The 12,275-nt window shown below is 42.1% G+C and overlaps 1 protein-coding gene across 6 annotated transcripts in view; it reads left to right on the top strand.

Moving 5' to 3' along the window:
- Positions 1 to 2,053: 2,053 nt before the first annotated feature.
- Positions 2,054 to 12,275, top strand: part of UBR3 (ubiquitin protein ligase E3 component n-recognin 3) — a 248,075-nt gene continuing 237,853 nt past the window's right edge. For 3 of the 6 annotated variants that reach the window (XM_074399504.1, XM_074399496.1, XM_074399495.1), the window contains exon 1: positions 2,054 to 2,673. In XM_074399504.1, coding sequence (XP_074255605.1) covers positions 2,129 to 2,673 — 545 coding nt within the window. In that variant the 5' untranslated portion in view covers positions 2,054 to 2,128. The remainder of the gene's footprint in view (positions 2,674 to 12,275) is intronic. The other 3 variants (XM_074399500.1, XM_074399498.1, XM_074399497.1) reach the window with 1 other exon arrangement.

Genomic DNA, 12,275 nt, shown 5'->3' with positions numbered 1-12,275 from the left:
GCCGGGGTTCAGCTGGCCGCCTGGGGGCCTCATCGCCCCATTAGTGCCACCCGCAAAGCCTGTGCTACTCGCAGATCCACGGCCAGCCCTTGCCATCTGTCGAGTGCTAATTAATTACCCTCTAGTTTCCCCATCAAAGGATGGGGAAAGGTAGAGAGTGAAAGGGAAGCGGGAGAGAAAGTCACAGTCACTTTGTTGTCTGGCCCAGAGTGACTCTTTTTGTTTCCCAAGTTTTGGCTCAGAAAGTAGCGATCTCCATTCACCTTTACCTCCTTCGCCATTCTCATACCTCACTTTATTGTAACTTTGTTTCCCAATTTTTAGGTAATTTTTGTCACTTGGAATTCTCACAGGAATGGTGATGTCAGAGAAACCCAAAGAAGAGAGAGTGGAAATGAAAGAATAGGTAATGGTGTCAAATACTGGAAAGAGGTCGGGCTTCATAAAGTTGGAGTAGAAATCAAGTTGTGGCAGATCGTGGAGCGAATGGAAATTTAGGAAGAAGAAAGAGTGGCGCCGGGCTCGGTGGTTCATCCCTGTAATCCCAGCACTTTAGGAGGCCGAGGCGGGCGGATCACGAGGTCAGGAAATCGAGACTATCCTGGCAAACATGGTGAAACCTGTTCCCTACTAAAAATACAAAAATTAGCTGGGCGTGGTGGCACGTGCCTGTAATCCCAGCTACTCGGGAGGCTGAGGCAGGAGAATTCCTTGAGCCAGGGAGTCGGAGGTTGCAGTGAGCCGATATCGCACCACTGCACTCCAGCCTGGGAACAAAAAAAAAAAAAAAAAAAAAAAAAAAAAAAAAAAAAAAAAAAAGACAAGAAAGAAAGAGAAATGTTGTGGCGTACGAAAAGAAGAGATTGGGGGACGCCTAATTCTTTTTTCTTTTTCTTTCTTTCTTTTTTTTTAAGATAGGAGACAAATTCTGAAACGATTGAGCTAATAGAAAGAGAGAGGTTTAAAATACAAGAGGATATTGGATGGAGTTGGGATCCTAAGAAGGCAGGGTCCAATGCTTAAGGATTGCCTTTAAGCCTGTGGATGGACACCTCTGCATTGCTAAAGGAAAACGAAAAAGAGTGAATGGATGATGACAAAGTAGAAAAGTGTCTCAGGCTGCTACTTCCTAGGAATAGTAGAATTCAAAGTTATCCTTTAGAGTCAAATGAGTTAAAACACAGTTTTTAGCACGTAAATTTAAGACATGAAGCTTTATTTGGTTTATAATTCAGTGATTCATATAGAAAACTATTGAGCAAATTTAACTTATCACTGTTATGATTGTGAAGTACTTAACTAACATAGAAAACCAGGACGGTAAAATGACATGTTTTAATTATGTTTCATTCATTTGAAACACAATGTTACGGATTGGAAACACCCCTGTGCTTTTTTTGAGATGGAGTCTCACTCTGTCGCCCAGGCTGGAGTGCAGTGGTGTGATCTCATTTCACTGCAGCCTCCACCTCCTGGATTTAAGCGATTCTCCCGCCTCAGCCTCCAGAGTAGATGGGTCTACAGGCGAGCGCCACCACGCCCGGTTGACTTTTGTATTTTTAGCAGAAACGGGTTTTATCATGTCAGCAGATCTCGAATTCCTGACCTCAATCCGCCTGCTTCGGCCTCCCAAAGTGCTGGGATTACAGGCGTGAGCCACCGCGCCCGGCCTTCTGTTCTTCGTTGGACTGCTCTTCCTACAATTTTTTTTTTTCCCCTTAAGCTGGGATCTCACTCAGTCGCCCAGGCTGGACTTTGATAACAGTAGGAATGCACATCTCAAAACAAAATGCAGATGCCTAAAATACATCTGAAAGATGCTGTGAATAATTCCTGTAGTCTATGCAAGTAAAGAAATACTTGCCCTTATTAGAGATTTCCTATGAGTATTTCAGTAGCTCTTAACTTGGAAAGTTGGGAGCCCACTAGGCGCCCAGGCCAGAGGGGCGGGGAGAAGAAGGCTCTGCAGCCCGAGGGGGCGTGTGCAGGGGCGTGGCCGAGGGCGGAGGAGCTCGGCCGCTCCGGGTATCGCGAGAGTTGGGCGGGCCGAGCAATCGCAGCAGTCTATTCCCCCACTCTCCCCGGAGGAGCCACCGGCCCTGGACTCTCCAAATTCTGAGCTCTCATCATGGCGGCGGCGGCCGCGGCTGCCGTCGGGGGCCAGCAGCAGTCTCAGCCCGAGCTGGCCGCGTCGGGGCTGGCCCTAGACAAGGCGGCCACCGCCGCGCACCTCAAGGCGGCCCTCAGCCGGCCGGACAATCGCGCAGGTGCTGAGGAGCTACAGGCGCTGCTGGAGCGGGTGCTGAGCGCCGAGCGGCCGCTGGCCACTGCTGCGGGCGGCGAGGACGCGGCGGCGGCCGGAGGCGGGGGTGGTCCGGGGGCGGCCGAAGAGGAGGCCCTGGAGTGGTGTAAGTGCCTTCTGGCGGGTGGCGGCGGCTACGACGAGTTCTGCGCGGCGGTGCGGGCCTACGATCCCGCGGCGCTCTGCGGCCTGGTCTGGACAGCCAACTTCGTGGCCTACCGCTGCCGGACGTGCGGCATCTCGCCCTGCATGTCGCTGTGCGCCGAGTGCTTCCACCAGGGCGACCACACCGGACACGACTTCAACATGTTCCGCAGCCAGGCCGGGGGCGCCTGCGACTGCGGGGACAGCAACGTGATGCGGGAGAGCGGGTGAGTGGAGCCCTCCCCGCGGGCGAGGCGACCCTGGGCCGGTGGCGTCGCGGGAGGGCCTGGAGCGGGGCGCTGGGAGCCCACTCTGAGCTGTCAAGGGGAGGGTGCGGGGGAGGATGCAGCCACAGGGGGTTGGAGGTTACTGAGCTGTCAGCGGTGGAAAGGGGGTGGGGAGGAGGGAGGAGAGGAGAGCAGGGAGCTTGTTTAGGGAGCCCGGCTGTGAATTTTGGGGAAGCCAGGGTGGGTAAATGATAGCGAGGAAAGAGCCAGTGTGTGGGGTGGGAGGGGAGTGAGGGGGAAAGGATTTTGGGGGAAGCTCGTGTCGAGCTGTCAATTGTGTACTTGTTGGGAAAGGCTGTAAAGCCTGGTTCTTGGGAAGAGACTTAGATTGTGATTTGGATTGGCTGGGAGGAGGGTGTTATTGGGGACCGTATTGGCCCGCGGGATGATGAGAGCTGGGGAGGTGGTCTTGTACGTACGTGCAGGGAAGGACGGTTGAGGGAAAGGGCTTCTGAACTGCCAGTGTGCCTGTCAGTGTGAGACAGAAGGAGCTCTTGAGGGTTGAGGGAGGAGGGAAGGGGAGGGGCCTGCATGAAAAGTGACTGTTGAGCTGTCAGTGGAGTATTTGGTATGCTGGAATGACATTTAGAATTGGGCTACTGAGCAGTCAGTTACAGAATACCCTCCACACCAGGAGAGCAAACAAAATACTGGGCGAATTAGGAATCAAGTGTTAGGTCTTCTCCAGTTAAGGGTAGTTTGTTCACTCCCTGATATGTGAATATCTGTCTAAGAGGAGACAACAAATGTCCTTTTGACAGAAGCGATACACCAGATGTTAGGACTTATGAGAAAATAAAACATTTCAGAGTTGGCAGTGAGTTACAGAGAGTTGGTACATGTAGGGTCTTGGCTTGGAACATGATGTCAGTGTCAGGGACAGTATGAGAAAAAAGGAAAAAGTGAAAGAGGGGCGATTTTGGCTGGACAGTACTCGAAAGAACATTAGCAACTACTAGTTGCTACCAGTTATTAAACTTCTTCAATTTTCAGGTCTTAACGATTAATGCAGAGTGTAATCTTTTTATAAATGGTCCCTTCTTTGGAGTACTTGTAAGGTTACTGTTCCTCCAAAATGTTTGTGCCTACTATGTGCAAGCAAGCCTACTTGGATATTAAAAATGAATGAAAGATTGACCAACCCCTTACTCTACTTGCCCTGGAGTAGAAAGTAATACATTCCTTAAACAGTAACTTGGGAGTTAGAGGAGGGAGAGGAGGTTTCTGTGCAGACAGAGTAGGAAAAGATCTTCAGAAAGAAGGTGTTTTTGGACCTGCTAATGATAATAACATAATTGCAGCTAACATTTGAGTTCTTGAACTGTATCTCTGACAGTTTAAAAGTCCTTTTTAAAATTTAATATTTGAATAGGTAAGGTATATCGCTAAAAAAACAAATACACACACACACACACACACACACACACACACACACACGGAAATTTTTCTCTCATCCAGTCTTGTACCTGTCCAGTTCCTTCTTGCTTAGTTTCTCTTACTGCAGAACAAGCAAGTGTGTTTCTTAGTTTTTCAGTCTCTTTTTATAGAAAGGGTTACATATTGTCTACTGTTCTGTAGTTTTCATTTTTTAGTTATCTTAGATGTATTTCAATATCAGTGTTCTCATTAATAAATCAGTGTTCTCATTCTATTTTGTTTAAAATAAATAAATTATTGTTCTCATTCTGTTTTTTTAAAAAAACCGCTGCATAGTGTTCCATGTTATGAATTTGCCATTCGTTTTTAAATTTCATTTATTTTTATTTTTTGTGAATTTGCCATTCTTGATTTATTATCTCTTCATGGGCATTTGACTTTCCAGTATAAAATAAAAAATGTAGTATAGATCTGTCTTTTTCCACCTGTGCAAGAATGTCAGTGGGATAAATTCTCAAAAGTGGGATTTCCCAGTTGCCCTGCCTAAGGCTTAGTACTAATTACTGTATGAGACTACCTGTTTTCCAAAAAACCTCATCAACAGAGTGGTATTAAAAATTTGAACTTTTATCTGTTTGGTTAAAAGTGGCCACATTCTAGCTGTTATAAGTGATTTAACTTATTTATTCTTTGAGTCTGAGATGATTATTTTATTCTCATTGCACAGAAGAGGAAAATAGGGCTGTTAAAAAACTTGCTCAGGATCATGCAGGTAGTAAGCTAGGCTCCAGGGCTCAAGAGCTGGACTAGTCATTTCTCTCTACTGCCTCTACTAAATAGCATTCTTATTGGTTCTTCTTTTCAATACTATGTTTGGTCTTTTTTTTTTTTTTTTTCTTAATGTGCTATTCTTATATGGGCCTTTGTTTCTTTCTTTTTAAACTTTTTTTGTTTTTTGTTTTAAAGAGGCACATCAGAACAGGAGTTGGAGCAATCCTTTACTGATATTTAGACATTTTTACTTCGTGGAATAGGTTAGCATTTAGAAAAGACTCCTTGAAGATAGGAAATAATGTTAGTTCTTTCCTGACTTTTGGAATATAGTGGTAATTATCAGGTTGTCCTGGATGAGATTCAACTCTGCTTGCTTGTGATGCTTCAGTGTACTACCAGAAATATGTCGGTGAGTTTCTTTGACATTCATACAGTTTTAGGGCATCCAGGCTATAGATAGTCAACATCTTAACCTCATAGTATTTGCTTTTACTGATGTATCATAGATGAATTCTGTTCTCCCAGCTTGGCAACCCTCTATGAGTTGATACATAATATTTTAAGATTTATTATTATCTCTATCTGAAACCAGAGCTATTGCTTATATGTCCCAGCAGTTGCTGTATCCAGTTTCATAAAGGGCAAGATTGAACAATAACACTATTGTGGCCATGTGGTTATTCTGAAATTTTTAATAATTGCTTGGGTTGGGTAGAATAATGTTTCTGGACTATACAACTAAATTACTGCCTCAAGAGACATAGGTGATGTTGACCAGCTCTGCAACCTAAAAGGCTGCCTCTGGAACCTTCTTCGAATTGGAAATCATCAACAGCTTATAACAGTGTTCCTCATGGGCAAAGCTAGACTACCCTGGCATGAACAGAATGTTTGAACTTTTCTCAGTTTTTGATATTTAAAAAATCCCTTTATGTTGCCAAAGATTGAATGTATATTGATTTTGGGGTTTTTATTCTAACTGCCATAAAAGTTCGTGAATTTCATGTTTTAGTCACTTTTAGAGGAAGGATTCCTTTTTTCCCCCATGTTTGTGCTCTTAGTAAATGAGGAAAATCTTGCTGTGCCATAATCATTTTCACAAGTGTCTGTTGCCTGTAGGATGTTCTGTGATTGGAGATGGAGAAGAATCTTGAATCCATCACAGCTGTATTTATATTTAATTTTCAAATTAGCAATTATAGAACTATAGAGAGGAATTAGTCACTTTGAGTAGTATTGATGTAATCAGTGTGACGGTATTAGCAGATTTACAGACCAAAGGAAGAAAACAATTGAGGTTTCGTTTGTGGGATGAGATCACAAAGGCTATGTACTAATATGTATGTTTAACTACAGTTTTGCCGCTAGTGAATAAGTGCAGCCACTGTCACAAATGCTTTACGGATGGATGAACTCAAAATGAAATAAAACAAAATAACCTGTAATGGAAATGTAATGTATCTCAAATACATTCATCCCTCAGTATATGGTATACACAGGAGACTGGTTCCAGGATACCCACCTTTCACCCACTCTCCAGAGTATACTGAAATCCTGCTATGAAAAAAGTCTGCTTTTCATGTGTGTGCGTTTCAGATCCATGAATTCTGTATTTTCGATCCATGTTTGATTTAAAAAAAAATTCCTTGTAAGTGGACCCTTGGAGTTCAAACCAGTGTTGTTCAAGGGTCAACTGTAATGTCTGACTAGCTGGTTTTGGGCTCTGATGGAATACTAAACCAGAAACTGGGATTTTAAACATTTAGTTCTCAAATTTTGATGCAGAGAATGACGAGTTTCATGTTCTGTCCTATATTACAGATATTTTTGTCTCCTTGCTTGTTCTTCGTCACATATTCTAAGCTCCTTAAAAGATAAGGACCTCATTTTGCTAGTAACCAGATGCCAGCACAGTCTCTTGTACTTAGCAGGTGTCAGTAATATTGGATAAAAATAGTGACTACTATACCTGAAAAGTTGCTGTAAGATTACATGGCTTTAGTTATTCATGAGATGGCATTGATTATTAAATCCATAGCAGCTTTTTTTCAGAGTGCTTTCATTCTTTTTTAATTTCAGAAGTAATACACATTGATTATAACATAAAAATAAGTGAATAAAGTAAAAAGTAAAGGTGCCTTTCTCCATCCTATCCCTGAGTAAGAGATTTCCCTTACTTTCTATTGAGCTTAGTTATGTATTTAAAAGAGATTAGTTATAATTTATCCAGGATTTTTAGTTTTTTTTTTTTTTTTTTTTTTTTTTTTTCCCTTTTTTAAGAAACAGGGTCTTGCAGTGTCTCCCAGGCTGGAGTGCAGTGGTGTGATACCACAGCTCACTGCAACCTCAACCTTTCAGGCTCAAGTGATCTTCCACCTCAGTCTCCCAAGTAGCTGGGACTACAGGCACACACCACCACACCCAGCTGAAATTTTTTTTTGGTATTTTTTGTAGAGATGATATTTGACCATATTGGCCAGGCTGATCTTGAACTCCTGGCTTCAAGCGGTCCACTCGCCTCATCCTCCCAAAGGTCTGGGATTGTAGTTGTGAGCCACAGTATGGTGCCTGGCCTGTGCTGTGGGAGGTTTTTAGGGTTTTTGATCTGTGGTAGCCAGAAATGGAACCATATAAATGTCTGGTTGAATAGAGTTACTCTCTTCAGTATCTTGCTCTTTTCCCCTTATCATATTTATGGACACTATCTTAAAAGTAGAATTACTTCATTTTTTAAAGTTAAATAGTATTTCATTGTATTTTCATGTTTTTGTAATATGCTATGATTTTTGCAATCAGTTCCCTAACTGATAGACATTTCCAGACTTGAGCTGTTGTAAACATTGTTGCAGTCAGTATTCTTGTATACCCTTCTTCATATGTGTGTGAGCATATGTGTGAGGATAAATTCCTACAAGTTATATCTTGGTTAAAGGAAATGTGCAATTTCAACTTTGATAGAACCTTCCAAAGAAATTAATTTACATTCCTGCCAAAAATGAGAGAGTTTGTTTCCCCATATCCTGGCAGTATACATGGTGGTATCAGTGTTTCTGATCTTTTCTGCTCTCATAGGTGAAAAGTGATACCTTGTTTCATCTGTTATCTCCCCAGTCCCACTGCTCTTTCCTCCCAGCCAGGAGTATTTTAAAGCAAGTATCAGATACCTTATAACTTAATTTAAAAATATTGAGTATGTATCTCAGCAAAGAGATGTGAACTCTAAAACATAACTGTCCATCAGTGGATGAATGGATAAGCAATATGTGGATTATACATATAGCACAACAGAATATTTAGTCTTAAAAAGTATTAAAATTCTGACACATTAGATTGTTACAATGTAGATACACCTTAAAGACATTATGCCAAATGAAACAACCCCCCAAAAAGACAAATGCTTTTATGCTTCTGTTTATATGAAGTACCCGGAATAGTCACTTCATAGAGACAGAAAGTAGAATAGTGATTATCAGAGGCTAAGGGATGGGGAGATTGGGGAGTTATTTTTGAACAGGTACAGAGTTTCAGTTTGTGAAGATGAAAAAGTTCTTGAAATCAGTGGTTGTGATGGTTACAAAACAAGGTGAATGTACTTAATGCCACTAAATTGAACACTTAAGATGATTTAAATGGAAAAATTTATGTTATTTATATTTTTACCACAATTAAAAAATAATGCCAGGCCTGGTGGCTTGCACCTGTAGTCACAGCTACTCCCGAGGCTGAGATGGGAGTATTGCTTGAGCCTGGGAGTAAGAGGCCTCGGTGGGTTATGATCACACCTGTGAATAGTCACTGCACTCCAGCCATAGCAGCATAGAATGACTTCATCTCTTGAAAACAAAACAAAAAACAAACAACCAACTAGACAAACTGTAGCAGGAGTGGCGGGGAACAAACCTCTTGAACACTGAACTATGGAAGGAAGTACTTTTTTTTTGACTAGGAGCTGCGGGGGTCTACAGGCTCATTCACTGAGGTCCTGGAGCTGCAGCTTCTCTCCCCTTTTATAGGCTTACAACACTAAAGGGGAAACTGAGGTGGAATTATGTCATTGTCCATTTGCTGGACGTCTGACCTTACAATCTTTTGGCTTCATTGATTTGCTAATTCATATACAGCACAAGCAGGTACCAGCAAGGGAGTGGAGGTTACAGAGACAAGACAAAAGCAACAAGCTATTTGTTGGCAGAGATGTTTCCAGGAGGGAGCCTAGTCTGTGGAAATGTGGGGGCATGAACCAGTGCCAGGCTCTAGCAGGCAGAGATAGCATTCATTTGCATCGCTTTCAAGGTTAACAGCAGAGACCCTGGGAACTAAAGAGGGAGTCATTTTCCCAGCTCTTTGGTATTTTATTTCATTTTTTTTCCTTCTTCACCCTCCTTCCCATCTGGAAGGCGGGGGAGGGAGGAGGTGAAATTGAAGGAGGTGAGAGGGTCTCCCCTCTCAAAACAAACAAAAAACTCCCCCTAAACCGTAATACCAATACTACACTTAAAATATTCATATTTTTGTTTTTTTGTTTGTTTGTTTTTTTGAGACTGAGTCTCACCCCATTGCCAGGCCGGAGTGCGATCTCAGCCCACTGCAGCCTCCACCTCCCAGGTTCAAGCAATTCTCCTGTCTCAGCCTCACAAGTAGTTGGGACTACAGGTGCATGCCACCATGCCTGGCTAATTTTTGTATTTTTAGTAGAGATGGGATGTCACCATATTAGTGAGGCTGGTCTTGAACTCCTGACCCCAGGCGATCCACCCGGCCTCCCAAAGCACTGGGATTACAGGCATGAGCCATTGTGCCCAGCCTAATTTTTTAATCATTATGAAACTCTTTAAAACTATTTTCAATTATGAAACAATTTGAATTTACAAACAAAAGTAAATAACAGATTACTGTTACATATACAGAGTATAGTATATAGCAACAGTAATGTAAAAGTAATATAACAGATATAACAGATACCTTTGTACTTAGCATTGAGGTGAATAGATGTTAACCTTTTGCCATGTTTGCTTTAGAGCTGCTTTTAGTCAAAAAATCAAAGAAAGGTCAGCCTACCTCTCCCTTCCTTTCTCTTTCCTTCTCCAGAGGTTAGCATTATTCTGAAATTTCTGTGCCATATTTATGCATGTTTTTGTATATTTATTGCATCTGAACAGTAAATGTACATGGACTGTTCTAATGTCAAATTTTACATAAGTGATTTTATATTGTATGACTGCTTTTGTAATTTGCCCTTTTCACTAACCATGCTGCTAATTATAGACTGGTGCATTCATTTCTAACTATTGTTAATAATTTTTATAAACTACAGTTTACTTAACTATTTATTTGCTGAGGGCCAATTAGATGTGTTCTATTTTTTATTTCTTCCAGTAGGGCCACAGGGAACATCTTTGCATGTATCTCTTTATATAGACAGACTAGAATGTCTTTAAGATAGATTCCTAGAAGGAGAATTGCTGGGCCATAGAATGTTCTATTCTTCAGTACTACTAGGTAGTTAAGAATTGCCCTATGGCCAGGTGCTGTGGCTCACATCTGTAATACTAGCACTTTGGGAGGCTGAGGCAGGTGGATCATGAGGTCAGGAGTTTGAGACCAGCCTGCCCAATATGATGAAACGTTGTCTCTCTAAAAATTACAAAAATTAGGCGGGCGTGTTGGCACGTGCCCGTAGTCCCAGCTACTCGGGGGACTGAGGCAGGAGAATTGGTTGAACCAGGGAGGCAGAGGTTGCAGTGAGCTTAGATCGTGCCACTGTACTCCAGCCTGGGCAACAGAGCAAAACTCTGTTGCAAAAAAAAAAAAAAAAAAAAAAATTGCCCTCCAATGGTTGATTCCATCTACTCCCTAGTATACTGCCACCAGGGATTTTTTTTTTTTTTTTTTAATAGAAGATGGTGTCTCCCTCTGGCACCCAGGCTGGAGTACAGTAGTATAATCTCAGCCCACTGCAACATCCACCTCCCAGGTTCAAGTGATTCTTCTGCTTCAGCCTCCTGAGTAGCTGGGACTACAGGCGTGTGCCATCATGCCCAGCTAATTTTTGTGTTTTTAGTACAGATGGGGTTTCACCATATTGGCCAGGTTGGTCTCAAATTCCTGACCTCAAGTGATCTTCCTGCCTCAGTCTCCAAAGTGCTGGGATTATAGGCATAAGCCACCGTGCCCAGCCCCACCAGGAATTTGAGTTCTTGTTTTTCTGTTTATCAAAACCTGGTGTTAATGAGAACACATGGAGACAGGGAGGGGAACAATACACACTGAGGCCTGTTGGGTGGAGGGCGGGGAGAGGGAGACCATCAGGAAAAATAGCTGATGCATGCTGGGCTTCATACCCAGGTGGTAGGTTGATAGGTGTAGCAAACCACCATGGCCAGCATTTACCTATGTAACAAACCCTGTGCATACTGCACATGTACTTTGGAACTTAAAATTATATATACACATTTATAGTATTTTACTAATCTGTTGGATATATACACCTTTTTAAAATTTATATTTTCCTGACTAGTAAAGTTGAACATCTTTTTGTATGTTTTGGGGCCATTTGGGTTTCTTTTTTTTGTGAACTGCTGGTTTATACTTTTTGACTGTTTTCTGTTTGTTTTGTCTGTTTTACTGAGTTTTAAGAATGCTGTACATACTCTAGATGCTGATCCTTGGTTATAAAAATACCTAATTTCATCTTCTAATGTGTATCTTGTCTTTTTATCTTGAAATACATAATTTTGTTTTTAAAAGATTTTAAATCAAAAAATTTTCTTCTGTAGTTTGTATTATTTTATCTTGTTAAAGAAATCTTCAGCCTGGTTTAAAAAATGCTTATATGTTTTCTACTAAAAGATTTAAGGTTTTAGATTGTACACTTAGGTCTTTTGTCCATCTGGAATTTATTTTTACTTGTAGTATGAGATTGAGGTCTTTATTAGTCTGTTTTCACACTGCTCTAAAGAACTGCCAGAGACTGGGTAAATTATAAATAGGAAGGAGGTTTAATTGACTCACAGTTCAACATGGCTGGGGAGGCCTCAGGAAACTTAAAATCATGGTGGAAAGCACCTCTTTACAGAGCAGCAGGAGGGAGAAGAGGTGAGCAGGGGAAATGCCAGATTCTTATAAAACCATCATGTCTTGGCTGGGTGCAGTGGCTCATGCTTGTAATTCCAGCACTTTGGGAGGCCAAGGTGGGCATCATGGGGTCAGAAGTTTGAGACCAGTCTGGCCAACATGGTGAAACTCTGTCTCTACTAAAAATGTAAAATTAGCTGGGTGTGGTGGCATGGGCCTGTAGTTTCAGCTACTTGGGAGGCTGAGGTGGGAGAATCACTTGAACCTGGGAGGTGGAGGTTGCAGTGAGCCAAGACCACACCATTGCACTCCAGCTT

This window comes from Saimiri boliviensis, chromosome 5 (assembly GCF_048565385.1).
Source record: "Saimiri boliviensis isolate mSaiBol1 chromosome 5, mSaiBol1.pri, whole genome shotgun sequence".
NCBI lineage: Eukaryota > Metazoa > Chordata > Mammalia > Primates > Cebidae > Saimiri > Saimiri boliviensis.
This window is presented reverse-complemented; position numbering and strand designations above follow the sequence as displayed.